General features: G+C 37.4%; 1 protein-coding gene across 5 annotated transcripts in view; it reads left to right on the top strand.

Moving 5' to 3' along the window:
- The window catches only part of TRPC3 (transient receptor potential cation channel subfamily C member 3), a 61,383-nt gene extending 39,799 nt beyond the window's left edge, over positions 1-21,584 (top strand). For 2 of the 5 annotated variants that reach the window (XM_073001701.2, XM_020781464.3), the window contains 6 exons: positions 82-346; positions 3,871-4,066; positions 6,406-6,615; positions 9,590-9,673; positions 14,398-14,473; positions 19,966-21,584. In XM_073001701.2, coding sequence (XP_072857802.2) covers positions 82-346; positions 3,871-4,066; positions 6,406-6,615; positions 9,590-9,673; positions 14,398-14,473; positions 19,966-20,108 — 974 coding nt within the window. In that variant the 3' untranslated portion in view covers positions 20,109-21,584. Of the gene's footprint in view, positions 1-81; positions 347-3,870; positions 4,067-6,405; positions 6,616-9,344; positions 9,440-9,589; positions 9,674-14,397; positions 14,474-19,965 lie in introns of those variants that run through there. The other 3 variants (XR_013536897.1, XM_020781465.3, XM_078376683.1) reach the window with 3 other exon arrangements.
- Positions 21,585-22,110: the final 526 nt, after the last annotated feature.

Raw genomic sequence — 22,110 nt, 5'->3', positions numbered from 1 at the left:
AGAACTGCCAGATAGTTTCATTGTGAAAACACAATGAAGAATGGCCGAAATAACCAATTTCCTGTTTGTTATTCCTTCCAGCGCGCGATAAATGGCTCCCGTCTGATCCACAGATTATATCAGAAGGCCTTTATGCGATAGCTGTTGTGCTTAGCTTCTCTCGGATTGCTTATATCTTGCCAGCAAATGAGAGTTTTGGCCCATTGCAAATTTCACTTGGAAGGACAGTAAAAGACATTTTCAAGTTTATGGTCCTTTTTATTATGGTGTTCCTTGCATTTATGATTGGAATGTTCATCTTATATTCTTACTATCTCGGAGCCAAAGTAAACGCGGCTTTCACTACGTAAGTAGCAAGTTATATGTATTCAAAAAGACGGGGAAATTTATGTTTGCCTTCCATTTCTGATACAGTTGATTTGTAGGTTTGCAGTAAAGGTGGCTCACGATTCTGCCTGTATCATGGTGACTAATCACTCAGTTCTTTTGGATGGATTCAGTTTATGGTGCCTTCCCTGACAGTATTGCATAATAAAAACATTTCAAAGATCCTTGACCCAAGGAGCTAAATCCAGTTGTTAGTCCTCACTAGCATAGACCCAGCCCTTCAGTAGGACTTCAGCAAATGAACACTTGCATATGTTGCATTGATACAATGGGTCTTCTACCCTGTTTCTCTGAGAATAAGACAGGGCCTTATATTAATTTTTGCCTCCCAAAAACGTATTAGGGCTTATTTTCAGGGCATGTTTTATTTTTTTCATGTACAACAATCTACATTTATTCAAATATAGTCATGTCATCTTCTTCTGGTTGCTGCACAATGGTGAAGGGTGGGCTTTCACTTAACTGGGGCTTATTTTTTGGGGTAGGGCTTATATTACGCACATCCTGAAAAATCGAACTAGGGCTTATTTTCAGGTTAGGTCTTATTTTCAGGGAAACAGGGTAGTTCACACCAATAATTGGATTTAGCCCAAGAAGATAACAATATACTGTAGTGAAGAACAGTGAAGGAGGGAGATAAAAGGATAAGGAAGGCTGAGTATAGAAAGATTCAGCAATTTGTATTTAAAGGTTGATTACAGCTGGGAGTGAAAGGACTTGCCCAATACTGACTGGAAGAATTGTTCATTTAGTTGCATGGAGTTGCAGCTATGTTGTTCTTTATAGTTGCTTCTCTCACCCATGTCATTAATGTCTACATTATCAACTCCTTTAGAACCTCTGGGAAATAAAAGGAAGGAGAAGCTTGGCAATGTTGGATCGAGTTGCATAGTGAGGCACAACAGCTAAATGTCTTCCCATATGCTACAGGTTATGCAGAAAGTTTTGAATGACTGCTGCATCGATGCTGGTTATCTGAATCCACCATAGTGTCTCTCAATGGAAATTAGTTCCTTCAAAGAGAACTAATGTTGGATCAACTTTCCCTAGCCTGTCCTTGAGATGATCTAGACCACAACCTGATCATCTTCATCCAACATAACTAGGTGGCTGAGGTGATCAGAGTTGTAAAATAACTCATTTTGATTGTGTCAGATAGGAGAAGGCTGTTTTATGTAATATAAAATTCAGTTTGTCTCTGTTCTATAAAGGTCATTTCACACATCAACTGGTGCTGCAAACACTCAGTGATGAAATATATTGTTTGAACTGGCCTTTATTCACAGCCCAATAACCTTTATCTTAGTCCAGCAACATGAGTTATACAAAGTCTTATGACACTTCCAGATTTCAAGTTTGCTTAGTCTTGTGTTGGCTTTCGTTTTTGGTCATCGCTATGGGTTAAACCACAGAAGCCTCTGTTCTGCAAGGTCAGAACACCTGCAGTTGTAAGATCGAATCCACGAGTGAGCCCCTGTCGTTTGTCCCAGCTCCCGCCAACCTAGCGGTTTGAAAGCATGCAAAATGAGAGTAGATAAATAGGGACCACCTTGGTGGGAAGGTAACGGCCTTTCGTGTCTAGTTGCGCTGGCCATGTGACCGTGGAAGATTGTCTTTGGACAAAAGCTGGCTCTATGGGTTGGAAACGGAGATGAGCACTGCCCCATAGAGTCAGATATGACTGGGCAAATTGTCAAGGGGGACCTTTACTTCTACCTTTACCTTGTTCTGTTACTCATCCATTTAAAAATGTACAGTACGTTGTTTTACACAGAACTATCATTATTGATAGTCCAGCCCATCGTTACTGCATCTAATAATGATGTCCCTGTTATTTTGATATGCCTAATAAGGGAAACCACAGGAAGCATAAGACTAAGCTTAACATGCACACTGTATAGGAAGGTCAGCACTTGGGATGTAATATCTGTACCAGACTCGGCTTTCTTGAAGTCTGATGCAATGGCAGCAGATTCTGTAGGGAAAGGTAGTCCAAGTTTTTCAAAGCAAATGTTTAGACTCACCAAGCCAATCTTACCAGCTAGAGCTTCTACTGACCTTATAGGAGCCCCGTGGCGCAGTGGTTAAAACGCTGTACTGCAGCTAAAAATGTGCTCACGACCTGGGGTTCAAATCCCAGGTAGCCGGCTCAAGGTTGACTCAGCCTTCCATCCTTCCGAGGTTGGTAAAATGAGTACCCAGCTTGCTGGGGGGGCAATGTGTAGCCTGTATAATTAAAATTGTAAACCGCCCGGAGAGTGCTTGTAGTGCTATGGGGCGGTATATAAGTCCAATAAATAAATAAATAAATAAATAAATGCATCCCACAAGGATTTAATATTCAGAACTCCTAATAATGGATTAAAGGCTAAGTGTTTGTCGCATGCATTCTGTTTATGCAGAAAGAACAGAAGGTTGCTGCACTTCCTCTATGCTCTTATTTTTGCTCCTTTCTTACATCTCCCATCTTCCATTTTTTTAAATGTAATTTTCATTTCAAAGCCGTTTTGGCAGCAACAAGCCAGCATCATTCTTTGTACAATGCTTAATGTAGTTCTAAGCACTTGAAAAGTAACACCAACAACCTCAACAAAGCATGACTAGCTCATCTTTCAGATGACAATTCTTTTTGATGTTTTACCATCTTGTGTTTAATTTTTAAACATATACTGGCTGGAATTCAGGAAAGTTAAGCACACTTAAGCCCACAATAATTAATAGTGTTCAGAGCCTGCAGTATTCTGAATTTGATCTAGAATCTGTTTTCTGTGGTTGCCAGAGTTCCTTGTATCTATGGAAGTCTTCCAGGATTTCTGGTTGCAGAATATGGGAAATAAGTGGGCTTCTGTTAACAGCACTCCACCCAGTGGAAAGAGGTGAAAGGGATCTTCACAAACCTCCCATTTCCTTGGCAGACCACTAGGCACGCCTCCAGTTCCATTCCAGATAACACTCTGGACTGCAGGGTGATGATGGAATCTGCCAAGATCCCTTTCTCCACTTTCACTCAGTAGAATGTTCCATCTGGAAGTCCATGAAGGAAATGCCCCATTGACAGGATCAAAGCCACTGTGATCATTTCTTAGACAGTGCTACTTGACTCTAGGTTGTTGGGAGACAGACACTATCCTTTCACTCTGGTACTTTCTGCTGGTAGTTCTTGTAATACTGAGCTTCTTTATTAAATATGCAAGTAATCTAAGTTGCTCAGCTGCATTCTCATGTACAAAGATATGAGAACAACAAGGTGCAACTTTCTCATGTCCGTCTTAATTCTGGCTAATGCAGCTTGCCGTTCACAAACATAATTGACAATAAGCAAGAGGGAAACAAAGGGAACAGTTTCCGTATGAAAACATTTATGTTGTGTGTGAACGTCTGTGCCGGGATCTTTGAATTTTCTCTGTGTATTTATAATATGATATAACTATTGTTTAGAAATATTTATTAATGAATTGATTAATGTTTTGCTTTTCTATTTAGTGTGGAAGAAAGCTTTAAGACCTTATTTTGGTCAATATTTGGTTTATCAGAAGTAACATCTGTTGTCCTTAAATATGATCATAAATTCATTGAAAATATCGGCTATGTATTGTATGGAATATACAATGTTACAATGGTTGTGGTTTTACTCAACATGCTAATAGCCATGATCAACAGCTCATATCAAGAAATTGAGGTAAGTCTCAATTTCTTATTTGTTTACACATTAATTTTGTATATCCGATACCATAAAAATAATGGATTGGATACTAAAGAAAGTTCATAGAAGGAGGGTTTCCATCCTGTTCCTTTGCTCTGGAAAATTGATCTAGAAAGTCCACCAGGGAAGCTACGCTATGTAGCCTGGGACATTGGCACTGGAGGGTGCCATTTCAAACCAGAGGAAAAACTGGTTTAAAAAGCTGTATTGTTGGCTGAAGGATGTTGTAATCTAGAAAAGAACCTGCTCTAGGCTTTGTTTGAGAGAAGAGAGAATAATTCATAATTGGGCAAACCCTTGTTTGATTGTACCTCTCTCCCTCTGAACTCTGTATGCATTTAGATACTTGACAGAGAACTACAGTATAGGCTTAGGTTGTGTGATGGCATTTAAGCAAACATTTATAAAATTATTTCACATACATTTATGCCAGTGCATCCTGAATAACATTTATACTGTCAAATCCTGTTGTTACCATGTGCATTTGTGTGTGTTATATGGAGTGGGGGTGGAGAAATCATCCTACATGTATATTTAAATTAAGAAAGGTGAATATTGTGCCTATTCTATACCAGCCCTTACTCTGCAGTTACTAGGTAGATTAATACATAGTATGAGTGGCATAGGAGATTGCTGTGATGACTAAATACCATTGCCAATATTAATTGTTCAATGTACCATGTACATTTTTCCTGCTTATCTTGTGAAGCTCAAATCTATTCTTAAAGGCAGATTAGAAATGCCTTTATGTTTATTCTAAAACATCTAAGATGCCACTGGAAAGTGGCAATGACTAGAAATTGCATCTTAAGTCAACACTTGACTTTCAGTTACCAATAGACATGTTTTATTTACTATAAAGCTTGCTATTTAGGATTTGGCAGGATTTCAGAAGATACCATTAAGAAATGTAATCAGCTCATTCTGAATATTTATGTTCTAAGCACAGTGCAAGACATGCTTAAGAAATGACTGACAGTAAAGCAGGTCTATGTACCAAAGTAATCCCCATTTATTATTGGGTAAGTGAATATAGGACTGGTGTCTACATGTGTGTATATGTGGCTTAGCCCCGCCATCATCACAACATCCATGTAGGATAGGTTAAACATGGGTTAAGCAGAAAGAAGGACAATTATTTTTTTATGCTCATCCAGCGATCTTTATGGACAATGAGGATTTGAAGCTGGTTGTCCATAGACTTACATCAGCACTGTTACTGTTCTGCCAGTCTCTTTATGGCTGAAATCCTATTGCTTAGTGAAGTCATTTGCATTAGAGTGGGTATGCTGAATCAATGGAATTTATGGAGGAACTGATCTGTCAAATCCTCACGGATTCAATGGGCCAGTCTAGTGCGACTTGCTACACTCAGCAACAGGATTTCAGCACTGTGGTGGAAACAGTATTTTCTAGTGTGGAATTTGATATCTTCATGTTAGCTCCCTGTTATATATGTAAACATTAAGAAATATCAAAGTGACTTTTAGTATTCAATTCAATTTAATTTATAATTTAGCTCTGCATATTGTATCATTCAGTAGTCAAATGATAATTATTTATAGCAGTCAAGTTACCAAACAGAGAGAACCTTCAAAAGCAGTTTGTATTACGGCATGGGAATAAGATGTTCAAAGGAAAAAAGTAAAATAAAATCCCACTGAGAATACTAAATTCATGGAAGGACTTTAAAGAACCTTGGTACCCCAGCCGTAAATTGTTTTCTTACTTTCCATAAGCAAACAGTTTTTAAAAACTATCTGAAAGGTTTAAGAATAATATGACATTGGAGAAAAAGAATAAGCTGCAATCCTAAACATGCTTATTTATTTACTTTATTGATCTACAGACTTCTAAACCACCTTTAAAGCCCCCACAAAACAGGGAACAACAAATTGATAGAATAATTTTATTCTTGAAACATCTTCAAATATTTATAAAATGAACAGAACTAACAGTGGTAAAGATCCTCGGGATGGCAATTAGGAAAAAAAAGATTGAAATGAAAAATCTTCAAACATTATTTTAAAAACTCAAACTCAGTCACAGTGGGGTTGCATAAATCATAGTAGGGAAAATTTTACAAAATCGTGGTGGGGGGCAACAACAGAGAGTACCTTTATTGAGAAGTAAATTTCACCATCTTCAGTGCATTGGAGTAAAGATGCTTATGAGATGACAAATAGAATTGTGAAAAAGCAACAGAAAGGAAATATTTAATGCTGACCATATCCCCTTCTCTTGATCATTAAAAACAGAAGTATATAGCCAGGATGTTTCAAATTAAAATTAACCTCTCTCTGTTCGTAATGCAGGATGACAGTGATGTGGAGTGGAAATTTGCTCGTTCTAAGCTCTGGTTATCGTATTTTGATGATGGAAAAACTCTGCCACCTCCATTCAGTCTTGTACCAAGCCCCAAGTCTTTTGTGTATTTTTTCATGAGGATCATCAGATTACTCACATGCAGGAGAAAAAGACTACAGAGGGATATAGAAATGGGAATTGGGAACTCAAAATCCAGGGTAGGTGCATAACAGTCTTTCTCTGTGTTTTGGGAAACAGCCTTCTTTTCTCATATTTTGTTATTTTTTTTTAACCATACATAATTGTTCACATTTATGAGATACACATTGATGATCAGTTTCATTGATGTGAAATACTAGAGTAAAAAATAACCAAAATATCCATTTAATATCACTTCTCAGTGTCTCATGCTGAGGATGGCCAATGAAAACTAGAAGTGTAAGAAGCAGCACCATCACAATTTTTGCAGAAAATGGAGGCTTTCCTATAGTTCAGCAGTCCCTATGACTTACTCAGGGATCTTCTATAAACCAGAACAAAAATGAACTTGCTTTCTTTGCCCTTTCTGACATTACTGATGATATCACTCTCCATGGATTAAAGGGTGACACTGCAGCAGTGAGATTAGTTCTAAATTGTGTGGCAAGCCTAGATGAGTAAAGCAATATCTCGCTGATATTGGCTGTTGCCCTGAAGGGGACTGCAGTGATGTGCCATCAGAGAAATTAATGTCCGAATGCATGTGCTAATCATGGGATGAAGAATACAGTGGTGCCTTGCTTAACGAGTGCCTCGCTCAATGATGAATTAGCATAACGATGGCCTTTGCTGGAAATTTTGCCGCCTCACCTAACGATGTTTCCTATGGGGGATTTTTGCATAACGATGACAGTTTTAGGTCCCCTGTTTCGCTTAACTTTTTTTTGACAGCCCTGTTTTCGCTATTTTAAAAATATTCTAAAATGTTTAAAAATGTTTAAAATGCTTGGAATCGTTAGTGCACCTAATGAAACCTTCGTTAAAGTAATTTGGCTTCGTTCTAAGTCTTTTTGAATTTTTGGTGATTTTTTTTCACCATTGAAATGTATTGAATAGGCTCCTATTGGAACAGATTAACCGGTTTTCAATGCATTCCTATGGGAAATGGTGTTTCGCTTAACAATGTTTTCACATAACGATGTTTTTAATGGAACCAATTAACATTGTTATGCGAGGCACCACTGTAATGCCTGTTGTGTGCCAATCAGTAAAGAGAGATTAATACAGTACCTGAACAGGGCTATTTTCTTCCAGTGGCCTAACTTTATTGGGTGAAGTTGAAACAAGGCTGGCTCTTGAATGAGGCAACTGCCTCAGCCTGCCATTATGGGGTTGGGGAGAGCAGTGGTAGCCCCTTCCTCAGCTGGCAGTCCTGATCCCTTAGCTCAGTGGTCCCCAAACTTTTTGGGACCGCGGACCAGTTGGGGGATACGGGCTCTGTACGTGAATGTGCAGGGGCACCCCCATGCTCGCGGGTGGGTGTGTCACATTCACAGAGGGGTGTCATGCTTACAGGTGGGCATGTCACGTCGCGCACATGTGTGCGAGCATGACACAGCCCTACATGAGCGCAACATGCCCACCGTGTGTGTGTCGGGGCGGAGCTCTGTCTCCACGGCCCAGTTCCAGGAAGCCTACAGACCGGCACCGGCTGTGGACCAGAGGTTGGGGACCCCTGCTTTTGCTGATCCCAGTCTTAGAAAACAGAGCTGTGTGTGCTACATAGCCTGCCTTGCTGTAATTAGCTTGCTGCTTTGCTGTGTGCTGGAGGAAAACATTCTGTTGCCTCTCTTGAAGTAAAATTAAGCTGCCAATCCAGTTAGCAATGAACATCTGTTTATGACATGACATTTGGCTATCATTTTCAGACTCTTAAATTTTGCAATGGCCTGTTGTCACAAGTGGCAAATCAATTGAACTGAGCTGATTCAGCTAGAATAAAAATACAGTATTTCCATCTTGGCCCAGTTAGCAATAATGAACAAATAATTGCACAAAGCTGCCCAGTCATGATAGGGGTGAATGGGGCAGGATTCAGGTGGATCAGTTTTTGATTCACTGATAGGCAACTTTTGTGTTCTCTGAAATGTAGGTAGAGGCATATTTTGTACGTTGAGCTGAATTTGTGAATTTAGGCTTGTAATATGGAGATTCCTTGGCACTTGGGGACATGGCCTCTAAGTACAATCCAGCTTCCTCCTCCATATATTTGAGTGAAATACCCGACCAAGCCTCATGTCCCTTTCCTAAATTATACAAACTGGAGGAAACTGGGTTAATGCAGTGATGAAAAACCAAAAACCACTGTAAAAAGTAGCAACATATAAAGGCAACCTTTGAACAAATCAGTCCTTATTGTCAGCACATTTAATACTTATTTTTTCAAAGGGGAATTTCCCCCAGGTTCCTTCCTAGATGTAGATGTCTGTCTGTCTGTCTGTCTGTCTGTCTGTCTGTCTGTCTGTCAGCTTCTCTCTCCATGTTGAGATTGAGAATAAGCATCAGTCACCATAACTGTTCTCTTTGTGTGGGAGCAAGTTGGGCTCCCATGGGACTGTAGAATGTATTGTGAGTTTCTTTTTTCATATTATGTTTGTCTTCACTCTTTGTTGTGGTTTATTTACCTTCACTTCTGTCAGCCTCTTCTGATTTGGAGCAGATAAATATTTACACTATAAGTAAGCACTATTTTGTATTGTTGTAAAGGAACACAGAGATTATCAGTGAGAATAACAGGCTTCTGTTATCTGAGATTCTCATTTAACTTTTTCCCACTATTCATTGTTCTTTAAAAATAAATAAATGATGTTTATTTCTGCCTTTCTATCATTTTTACCCTGGCAACATATGGAGGTATTCAGGAATGCAAACCAGTCTTAGGCCATTGAAGAGTGCATTTGTTTTTCAGGCATACATATTCTTCTTCATGCTTCTGATTCAGGAAGTAGTTAAAATACATATTCTTATGTGAGGACATTCTTGAAATTGGAAGTAAATATATGTGTAAGTAATTTATAGAATTAAAGCTTAACTTGTTTCTTCCAGCATTTTATGCTGGCAAATATTTATTTCTGTAATCAATGATAAAGTGATGGAAGATTGTAGTTTCAGATTCTGTGAAAAATATTCTAATGTAGATTTATTCTTTCCTAGCTAAATCTCTTTTCTCAGTCCAACTCAAGGGTTTTTGAGTCACACAGCTTTAACAGCATTCTGAATCAGCCAACACGCTATCAGGTAAATTGTTACTTGGGCAGCTTGTGAAGCTGTAATTGTGTGAATTATACCACAAGTTTCAATGCTGCTATTATGCAGAGTTGTCACAGTATGAAAAAAAAATACTGTTTTTAGGAGATATTTTAATTATTTAGCACAGAAATTGCAGTCAGGAACTGTTACACCTGTGTTGTTTTTCCTGTTAACACCTGCTCTTCTGTCAAACTTGCACACTATTTTTTAAACTTCGGTGAGTTTTGAGGTCATGTGGCAGGAATTGCTATGAGAGAAATGCTGAGAAATATATTAATATATTAATTTAGCTGCAAATCCATGGTGATAAATCCATTTTTACTCCTGGCTAGATTAGAACCATTGAGATCAATGAAATTTCTGTTAAGTGTTGATTAACAAATCCCACTTGCTTCAGTGGGTTTACTGTAGCTGAGATTGAAACTGGATTTAGCCTTTTAGTTTTGGCTTACTTAGACGGGATCAGATGGTGAGAAGGGATCATGTCTGATCACAGTGGAAAAGTTCATTTTACTGGGAGCGATTTCCTTTAAAATGACCCTTCCATCCATGCAGGAATTGCTCTAGCCTGGCCCCTAAAAAGAGTTACCTTGCAATTGGACCAAAAAGGTCCAGCTTGGGCATGAATTAGGATCAGGCTGGATTGCTATTGCCCATAGGTCACATGATCACCAGGAAATAGCTCACACCAAATTATATCACAAGCTGTCCAGAATGTGAACTACTTTCCCATTTGATTGAAACCTGAGACCTGATAAAGACAGTTGAAACTATAAGGAGTAGAGTTTGCCCTTCATTTCCTTCTTTAAGTTTTTTTTTTTGCCTTAAAGAACAATTGCTTTTAATAATGAAAGGACAATAATAGTTGTTTTGCTTTAAAAAAAATCAGTTAAGTTTTAAAATGCAAAAAATCCAGAAAAATAGTCTGAAAAGAAGTCAGACTTATGATAGAGTCTGTCTCAAAAAGATCAGTGAGATGTTAATAAATTAAGTACCAGTCTGCATAAATAAACATAAGCATATTATTCAGATACTGTAGATATGAACAATTTCCCCATGTTCTCCCTCCCTGTCTTTTTAATTCTGTTATCAAAACTGACCTTGAGACATATAAAATGTGAACTTTTCTTTTCTGAAGTCAGAATGCAAACTAGCTTTTCAGCAGCTGGTATGACTAAATACAAGGGAAGAATTTGAATTCTGGCCCAGCTTGATATTTCTGAGACCAGTCCTTGAAAAATGTCATTTCTCCCCACCCACGAAATGTCACAGGAAGTGTGGTGTGTGCATACACCTGTTTGGTTTGGTAGAAAGCAGGACGACAAATTAAATAAAGGGTAAACAACTGGAAATGGTAAACAATTGAAAAGATAGACTCTATTACAATTCTGATCTGTTGTTTCCAGTTGTTTTAAGCAACAAAAACTCCACCCTCAAGTGGTTCACCGTGTTGACTCAGCTCTAGTCAATCCTTTGCTGTGGCTCAATACAATCCTTTTATACTATAGCCATACTCAGGTGTTCATACTGTGAGCACTTGAGGAGGCGGCGTGCACTTGCCTCACCCCTCCATATGTATTCTCCTTGTGTGTGATGAGGAGAGCCCCTGGGAAATGCAAAGGTTCTCCACACAATTGGGAGTACATGTAGAAAGTGTGATGGAGGCACCAGGACAGAACATTTAGTGGTTCTGGAGGGGACTGAGTGTGCTCAATACTTTTTGGTTCTCTGTTTTTTAATGTGTTTTCTTAAAACTATACTGGTATCTGCTATTCATTAAAGAATGTATACACCACATTTTTATAGCAGTATAAAAGCAGCTTATGTAAGATAAACACAGTACAATGTGGGATTAAAATACAAGTTATAAACAAAGCCAACAGTAATGAAAAACAAGCAACAGTTTTAAAAAGAGCAGATCGGAAATTTTGGGAGTTGTGGGGTTATTGCATGCTGAGCGCTCTTGGAAGCAGCTCATTGTAAGTGAAGTTGTTACTTTTAGCTGGTTACTTCTGAGATAACAAGTATATAACTATTAGTTAAAGTTACTTTATAGGAGTAGCACCTAGTTACTTTCAAGTAACATTTAAAGAACATTTTAAGGAATTTTAGAGGCATTTTGACAGGAATTTTTCATACCATTGTCTTGCCTGTACTAAATGTCAATGGATGTATTCCTTCATTTTGTCCTTTGTAGTTTTATCCACATTTCCCGGTTGTTATGTAAATCATTAAATTGTTACTTACTATATATCACTTACTGTGAAAGCCTTATTAGGGTTACTATAAGTTGATTTGATAGCACACAACAACAAATATAAAAACTAGTCTCTAGAAAGAATCAAAGATTATTTCCCACTACTGTATTTCCTTGGCCTTCTGGTATTGTCAATGCCATTTGTTAATGATGCACAACACAACAAATCACTTGCTTGATCAAAGCAATAATGACATCCTGTTGCTTAGTGTAATGAATTGAACCAATAGAGGAAATGACTCACCCAATCCCAACAGATTCAATAGATCTAGTCTAATTGTGATTTATTGTGTTCAGATATAAGATTTCAGTCAATTGGTACTTTTAAAAACATAATGTTCTGAGATCTGATGCTGAGCCCTCTTTGACTCAGATTTCTTCTGCTAGCTTTAACCAGGATTCCTTCTTTACCAAGATTTTAAAACCAGATGTAAGGCTGTTTAGTGTTAACTGCCATTAATATTAGTGCTGTTGGAATGTAAAATCGTATCTTGGCACTGGATGGATAGATGCAGAATAGTGTGGAGAGAGGATGGGATGGAGAAAGGGAGTGTACGGATATCTTCCTAAGATATATCCTATCATTTTGCTGTATACAATTTACCTAACATATCAATTAATGCAGTCCAGGTGTTTGTCTTCTTACAGGTAGGGCTAAAAAAGGTGGTGGGGATAAGGGCATACTTGAACACTCTACTTCCTGTGTGTCCTGATACCCAGACATACACTAGACAAAAGATCAGCAGAGAGGTCTGTAACCACGTACAGTCTATGATGGTGCTGGCTACATGGGGAAATCCAGGGGTGTATTTTTTGAACACACTGACATTCCCAGCACCCATTTAGCCCTATTTGTCTAAATAGAGTTCTAGAGCTACTGCAAGATAACTTCTCCTGACCTTTTCAGTCATTATTCTGCAGACCTTTAAAACATAATCATCATTATAATAATCAGGGATTATAACTACCAGAGTCTCCCACCCATCATGGCCAGCCCTGCTGGGTGGGGATTCTAAGTGCTGTAGTCCAAAAAGGCAAAGATTTAAAAAGCTGTGTTGTTGTGCTTTGCCTTCCAAAACCTTTATTCTCTGTGATTCTTGCTTTACCTTCCAAAACCTTACAAGTCACGTCTCTCCTAGGTGCATTTTCCAGAGAGTATAGTGCCCTTTTTCAGTCACTGTTCACGTTGATCTCTCCCTTTGTTTTCCAGGTGATTTCTTTTCAGCTCTCTTTCTGTTGGAATAGAGGTGCTATACGATTAGAAGAAATCGTTTCAGTTTAAACGCCCCCACCCCCACTTGACTGTTAATGAATAGCAAGGTGAAATTTAAAAAATGCTGACACCTTGTGGTGGAAACTGCTTGCAGCACAAAAAGGAGCTATTTTTTCCTCAAATATTATTTACATATTTTAAATGCAAAATAGACAACTCTGTGAGAGAAAGCAAGAAGAGCTGGAATAGATATGACCCAATGCCTCTCTGGTCCAACGTATGCTTCTCACATGAACTAACCAGTTATCTATGGGGAGCGTGTGAGCAGGATATGAGTAGAACTGCCTCCTCCACCCCACATTTCCAACCACCCATCAAAATCCTGTCATTTTACACCCATTGATTTAAGTCAAACAACATAAATTGTTCTGGCAAATTGTTGCTGGTTAAGAAATTAAGGCTTATATTTCTCAGTGCATACCAATCATGTGATTTGGTGCACACTGTGTGTGTGTGTTTAGTCGTTTAGTCGTGTCCGACTCTTCGTGACCCCATGGACCAGAGCACGCCAGGCCCTCCTGTCTTCTACTGCCTCCCGGAGTTGTGTCAGGTTCATGTTGGTTGCTTCGCAGACACTGTCCAGCCATCTCATCCTCGGTCGTCCCCTTCTCCTCTTGCCATCACACTTTCCCAACATCAGGGTCTTTTCCAGGGAGTCTTTTCTTCTCATTAGATGGCCAAAGTACTGGAGCCTCAGCTTCAGGATCTGTCCTTCCAGTGAGCACTCAGGGTTGATTTCCTTTTGGTGCACACTAAGAAATACAAATGTTAACTTTCAAACTAGTGAAAGTTTGTCACAATTATTTACACCATTTGACTTACACCAGCAGGTATAAGTAATAGGATTCTGGACACTGACATACAGAGATATTATGCCTCTGATATAAAAAGCTGTATATAGACATCCTGATTAATAGCTGTTGTTGGCCCTTCAATAATTTATTTACCATTAGAACCATTCAAGTTGTGAAAATTTAGAGGTGAAAAAAAAATATTTGTACTGAAACAAATGTTTGTTTCTAAGGGATCCACACTTCGGGAATGTATGGACTCACCCTGGTGATATTTACACAAACATTCCGTTGATTTCTGTAGGATTTGCTTTTAGAGGACTGTGCTGAAAATTGCAAATGTAGGCTGGCAGAATGATCATCTGATGCTCAGCTGCTTTTTCTTCAACAGCAAATCATGAAGAGGCTTATAAAACGTTATGTTCTGAAAGCACAAGTGGACAAGGAAAACGATGAAGTCAATGAGGGTAAGAGTGACTACAGATTTACTCATTTTCATATAGAACAGAATGTGTGGACTCTAAATGCCACACATAAGAATATAAATATTGAATCTCACTATAGCAGAGTAATAACTTCGTGAATATAACTAATAACTGTTTTAACAGATGTCTGGGGCAAGTCAGAGAGAAATTATAAGTCAGTATTTCCTTTCCTTTAAATGAAGATCATTATTTGCTAAACCCCTGTCTAGGTCTGCATGACAACCAACCAAGCTGGCTTGGGTTGGGTTGGGGGAGATAATGTTTTTCATCTTTAAATATTAGCTATTTGTTTTCTGGATTCTGTATGTAGTTTCCTTTGCCAGAGTTGGCACTTTTTGAAATTTTCTAAACAAAGCTTTGTAGATGGGAAAATATTATTAATCTTATTTTAGGTTAATGAGTGAGGCAGCTATGATGCATACCCATAAACATTACAGGCACATATGCAAAGCAGTTGTTGGTTGCACAAGATCTAGGAAAAGAGCAACCTTAGGAACAGATCTTTCCTCTTATTTCAAATGATGTTCCTTTCACAATTCTATGAAGTGTTTTCCCACCCTCTGGCATTGTTCTGTAGAACTAAATGTGTGTACTGAAACACATGTGCTGAGCCAGTTATTTGTCAGTGAAACTGAATCAGTATTATTGACTTTGTAGTTATGTATGTATGCACAGGGGGTTAATTACAACATTTGTTAGACTAGTGGTTCTCAACCTTGGGTAACCCTGGTGGAATGCAACTCCGCAAAGCCCTCACCACTAGCTATGCTGGCCAGGGTTTCTGGAAGTTGCAGTCCAAGAACACCAGGGTTACTCAAGGTTAGGAACCTCTGGATTAGACTGTTGACTTGTTGCTTATTTTTTATTTTATGTAATGCTTTGAGATGATTTATTTTGCATAAACAATATTTTTTGTATCCACAATATTAGCTGTTAAGAGTAGTAGCATCATACACTCACAATTCATGTTTCTTGGGATGCCTGCCTGTACACATCAAGAAGTAATTCTGTGAAACTTTCCCATGAAAAATCTGGGAATGGAGTCCTAATGAGGAAATGCCATGTAGATAAACAACGGACTGCAGAGTTGCTTATGAAAAACATTTTCCTTCCCCAAAAGACTGGGACAAGCACCCAACAAATCTTTGAAAAACTATCATCTATATAAAAAGAAACATTTAAAAATATACATTTTGATAAGTTAAAATATTTTGTTTAATTCTGAGTTGTAAAACTACAGTACCTTATGTTTTCAACCACACAGGGAACATTTTCTGCCAAGGTTTTTCAGATATAGCTGTTATGAGCATTTAGAAGTTGAGAACCCTTAGTGAATTTCTTCAAATGCAGCTCGGACACCACAATCAAAAAGGATTAATGGAGTGATTTTTTTTTAAATTCAGATTGGGAGACTTTGGGAATTGCATTGTTAGTTGGAAAACCATGTGAATTTAATTGATGTCTTGTAATTAAATACAGTAAATTAAACATGAATGTACATAACAGCATGCTACACACCTTAGCAATAGTACATGCTTCAGCACTGATGCAAAACAATTTGAATAATAAAACTATCACCTTCCCTCTCTAGCATATTGCTGACAGGGAGCTGAAGGAAGGTTGTGCAGGAAGGTGACAGGTTTTTCCCCCTTTTGGGACAGACACAGGTTAATGTCATTTTAAAAGCTATCCTTAAATGTGAATATGCAGAAACAGTGAGCAGAAAACCAAGAACACATTTTAATATAATGCATTCATTCATGGTGACATAAAAAGGCCAGGATACTCAAAATATGATTGTTAATCTTTTAGACTTTAAAACTTGATTACAATTGGGTTTCTTTTTTTCACACATGTCCACCTAGAACAGACAAGAGTATTTTAACTAGTACCGTACTGGTGTAATCTCTGTGAAGCCAAGATGGCTTTGCAGGTAACTGTTTTGTTTACGAGGCTGGTTCAGGTTAGAGTCTTTATCTGTAACAGATAATTAGTTTGGGTTTCATATTTTGAAGTCTAATAAATAAATAAATAAAATATTTTGAGCTATACTTAGTATCTGCAGAGTCCTCTTCCTGGAACAAAATAATTGCCCAAAGGCCTAATTATGAGAGGGGTACTCTTGCTGTGTTTATTGGCTAAGGATAATCTTCAGAATGATGAACGTGGCTCAGAACTTGTGAAAATAGATAGAGATTACTTTCCACCCTCTAAAATCTCACTATATCAGAATTATGAAGGATAATTTGTCGTAGTTATGTGCCATAAAATTCCCTCCGATTTATGTGACATTATGAATTAGTTATCTCCAGAATGTCTTGTCCTTAGTAGCCTTGCTTAGGTCCTTGAAACCCAAGGCTGTGGCTTCCTTTGGGGAGTCAATCCATCTAGTATTGGTCCTTTCCTCTTTTTGTGCTGCCTTCAGTCTTTCCCAGGTTTATTGACTTTTCCAGAGAATTTTGCATTCTCATGATGTGCTCAAAGTATGGTAGCCTCAACTCCATCATTTTTGCCTTCAGAGATAATTCAGAGTTGATTTGCTGTCAGACCCACATGTTCATTTTTCTGGCACTCCTAGGTACTGTATCTGCAAAGCTCTCCTCCAGCACCATACTGTATTTCAAATGAATCATATTTTTCTTGTCAACTTTCTTTGATATGAAGGATAATACTTCTTTGCAAATACTATTCTTTACTTTGTAGAGCTATATTTAGAACTGCTATATTTGTGTATCAGATAAAATAAGATGTTTGAAGATAAAGTGGCTAAAAATATTAAACCTCCACATTCGAGCAGTACAGTAGTGTTGAGAAATATCCACATGAATAGAACTGGCTTCTGCAAATAGCAGATAAAAAGGAAATGCACATGGCCTAAGCATACTGAGCATGCTGATCTTCTGTGAGATATGAGAAGTTAGTACAGCAAATGTGGGAAATACTGTGAATAATTATGTATAATTTTGGCTTACAAATATATATATTGCAGCTGAGCCTGAAACACTATAAAATGTTCTAATTTGTTGTATAGTGGCTTTTTAAAAAAAGCTTGTATTTTGCAGATATATTGTAAACACACACACACACACACACACAAAATTCCCTATAAATATCATCCTATTCAATTCAGTTTCAAATATCTTATTAGCCCTTCTTAATTTGTATACTGGGACTGAATGGAACAGTAAAGTTTCATTCAACTTGATATTTTTTTTTCTTTTGTGTAATGCTGAGATTCTTCATCTTTTCATGCATATGTCAAAATTCTCCGTGTTTATTTCATCTTAAGAGGGGTTTCTGAAGTGATGTCATAGTACTGATAATGCTAGAAATATTAATGACAGCGCTGAACTAAACATGCTTGGATTAAAAATTTGTGATCATTAGAATTTTTAAGACAAAAATGCTACAAGCACTTACCTAATAATAACCAAATTGAACTCAGTGAGACGTAATATGCATAGGATTGCATTGCACATACAACAAACCTGCTGGATTATTTGTGAATTCCGGCTTAAAAAATTATATTAGAAAAACTGGATTTAAATAACATCAGAGTTGAGATAAGTTTATTGCAATAGTACATTCTTTATCCAAATAATCTACAAAATACATGAAGTATTTATAATCAGAATCTGGTGTTAAAACAATACAGTTTGCATACTGTAATTGTAACGAGATGACTCTTAACAGAGAATTCATTTACAGCATCAGAAAATGTAAATGAGAAACAATTACAACACCATTTTTATTTATTTATTTATTTATTTATTTATTTATTTATTTATTTATTGTCATTGTAAGTATATACACAGTATACCCATACAATGAAATTCACAGACACCCAGAGATCAGACACATGCACACACATAAAATTCCCCAAACACTCCCCACCCACTAAAAGTCCCCACTAAAAATACAAACATCTACACCGCAGGCCAAGTAACACGGTCCAACTAACTATTCACTACTGGTGGTCTTTAAGCTCATTATTAAATGCAATTATAGCTCTGGTATAAAAACCAGTGTCCCATTAATCATTCCTGTTAAAGGTGATTCCATCAAAGCTAAGCAAAACTAAGGGCCTAATCACACCTGCCAAAATACCAATTATTTCCATATCTCTGTTGTACCAATACATTTATTTTTGTGCTCACGTGGTTTATATACTGGCAGGAGCATTCACATTGTTTTTATCCATATCCATTTATTTCTTTTTGTTCAATTATAGCAGACTACACTACTCTTTAATTTTGTTGATTTTTGTCCTGCTGTTTCTTGGGCAATCACACCCTCCCTTGCCCTTTTAAAAAAAATTACCAAAGCTGGTACAGTATATCAATACAGAAATACAGCAGTACAAAGCTACTTTCCTCCTCCCATTTTTCCCTTTCTTCTCTGCTTATCTTTTACCTTTTGAACAACATCAGGAGTGGGTTTTGAAAGACATGCAAAGTATTGTGAAGAGCAGGGTTAAATAAATGCAGTGCTCCTTTCTCTACAATTCAAAGTAGGAACTCTGAAGTCCTCTTTCACCTGCAAGAGAGGGGTGGAAGGCTGTCTCTTTCTGAGCAATGTATTCATGTTGTTGTATTTGTGAAGGCTTTCACAGCCGGGATCTAATGGTTGTTGTGGGTTTTTCTGGCTCTTTGGCCGTGTTCTGGAGGTTGTTCTTCCTAATGTTTCGCCAGTCTCTGTGGCCGGCATCTTCAGAGGAGAGCACAGATTTTCTTGGTTGTAGTGAAGCCATAATTTGCACACTTGAAATGCATGGCTTTAAAATTAGCAGGAATTATAATCTTTCGTCTGAACATAGTTGCAGGCTGTCGCAGTAGGTGGGGGGACAACCAATTTCCCCAATAGCGGCATAGTGTAGCAAGTCAACTCTGTTGCAAGACAGAGTATTTTGGATTGGCATGGTCTGGAGAGGGAAGTTAAGATTCATTAGCTTTACAGATGAACAGCTGCTCCTGATGATGATGAAAAGAACTAGAACTGAATTGTTGACATTGCCTGTATTTTTAGAACTTTCGGGGGAACACATCTATGGGAACTCTCACGATGAGTGTATGAACCAGCAGAAACCTCCAAACTGAGGCTCATGCCCATGTCTAGGAACTTCTAAATTGACAATTGTTCACTGATAATTTTTTGCTTGTTCTCAGGTCTGTTAATTTGGGGATTTTTTTGACATGTGGTAACTTCAATAATAGCCTTATTTGAGGTCTGTTAATTTGGGGATTTTTTTACATGTGGTAACTTCAATAATAGCCTTATTTGAGTAATCTGATTGATTAATCGTTTAAATCATGCTATTGTAAAGGAGTTGTAAGATCAAACTCTTTTTACTTGACTATTCATCAACAAAAACAGAGCTTCAAATACTTGTTGTCTCTGTGAATTATTGAAATGAATACATTTATTTTTACTGTTCCAACTCTATTGACAATAATTTCTTTTTCTTCCTTACACAGGTGAATTAAAGGAAATTAAACAAGATATTTCGAGTCTTCGGTATGAACTCCTTGAAGACAAGTCTCAAGCAACAGAGGAGTTGGCAATTCTCATACATAAACTCAGCGAGAAACTCAACCCCAACATATCAAGATGCGAATGATCTCAAACGACATATCCTAATTTAATTCTTGGATTTTGACCACAGCACAAGTTTTGGCAATAATATTTCTGAGGGACTTATACTTGAAAAGTATATAATCGATTTTTAGCACTAAATAACTGTATGTACAGCTTTGTTTGAAATACAATCATAGGAAATTTTATGAATTTCATTCGAAAATATTAAATTTATTTAATGTGTATTATAAAGCATAGTTTACATTTATTTAATATGTTAAAATTGTACCTTCTTGCATTGCTAATAGTTTTCTCAGAAAAATGAATATTCTTTGCGCTGAACAAAGAAAATTGTAGACCAGGGATAGATAGCTGTGGCTCTCTAGATTTTTCTGGATTGTAGTTCCCACAATCTCTTACCATTGGTTATGGCTGCCAGGGCTGAAGAAAGCCACAGGCAAAAAAAAAAAAACAAAAAACAAAAAAAAAACACTGTAGGACCACAGTTGTCCAACCCTGCTGTAGACTAAGGCTGCAACCCTAAAGCCACTTACTAGGGAGTATACATGTTTAGGATTGTATTGTATTCTCTAGCATGCTGGTATGAACACAGTTCTGTGGAATGTATTAACTAAAGTTCAGCCAGCTCAGTGAAAGACTACTTGAAATGATCCAGCCAAAGTTAAATATGTTTGACTTCCATTGATTTCAGTGACATGTACTTTCTCACTGCACTGGAGCCAGATAATCATACTTGGAGCAGACCCTTTCAAATGAAATGGATAAGTAACTCAGTGCTAATCAAAGTCTTGTTAATTTCATGAGTGTTCTCTAAGTATGACAAAAGCTTATTTAATGGTTAAAATTGAAAGTATGTAGGGTTCAAAAGATGGTGGGAACAGCAGCCCTGCTCCTTCATGCACACTGAACCTGAAAGTCATGCAGATCTTTGCATGTTCAGCACAAAGATCTACACAGATCTTGTGAGTGCATTCAGCTAAATTAGTTTATCCTCATGTCACCACCTTTGTTACATACAACATTCTTTCAGGTTTAACACCTGAATAGGGCTGAAATTGAGATACCATCCAGTAAAATACATGAATCAGGCTATAGGTTCTTAGAAGTACCCCCCTAAGCTTTTTGGGTCCATAGGGCTGAAGTCTTTTGTTTGCTTAACTTTTACTGGATCATATCCCCTTATTTACCAGCTTTCTTAATGAACAAAGAAGCCATGGCACCGGCAACTGAGTGTTTAATAACAGAGATAAAATGAAGCTAGAATATTAATAGTGGTGTTACATTTAATTACATACATAGTTTGCACCGTATTTGCTTTCAGAATAGGGTGATTTTTTTTTAACTTCTAACAAATGTGAACTGTCAAACATACATTTTCATGTGGTGAAGATAATTTTTTAAAATTTAAGATACTATGCAGAGCTGATATTTTGTTACACTGTTCTGAATAATGCCTCTGAAGCTTTCTTGTTAAATAAAATAAAATATTCCTACTTCATTGACTTGTTGCTTTTAGTGGTGTATCAGTGGAATTGGGGTAGGTGAATAGGGTAGATACAGTAGATGTCCTTTCATGTATATATAGCATAACATCTATTTCTACTTGGAAGGAAGTCTTGCTGAGTTTGATGCGGCTTATGCCTGTGCAAATGGTTTATTATTACAAACTTCATCAATTAAAATAATAAATTTACTGCTAAGATTTGTCTTTAAGATGTCTTAAGTCTTTAACATGTGGTGGAGATACCCCATAATGTTTTGACCTGCAGTTCCCATTAGCTCCATCCAGCATGAACCACAACTAGGACTGTGGGGATTTGGAAGCACCCCTTTTCATGCAGGCATTTCTGCAGTAAAATAACAGCTCAGGTTTTATGTATGATTGTTGGAGTGCAATTGTCCAACTGTGAATTTTGTTTTGGTAGTGGACCTACACAGCTTCTTCTGTTTCTAAAAATTTCTAAACATTAAGTTACTACCTTTCAGATTTTTCAAAATGTGTTTATTTGAATACTGTGGAAGCA

The sequence above is a fragment of the Pogona vitticeps genome, chromosome 5 (genome assembly GCF_051106095.1).
Source record: "Pogona vitticeps strain Pit_001003342236 chromosome 5, PviZW2.1, whole genome shotgun sequence".
NCBI classification, from domain to species: domain Eukaryota; kingdom Metazoa; phylum Chordata; class Lepidosauria; order Squamata; family Agamidae; genus Pogona; species Pogona vitticeps.
This window is presented reverse-complemented; position numbering and strand designations above follow the sequence as displayed.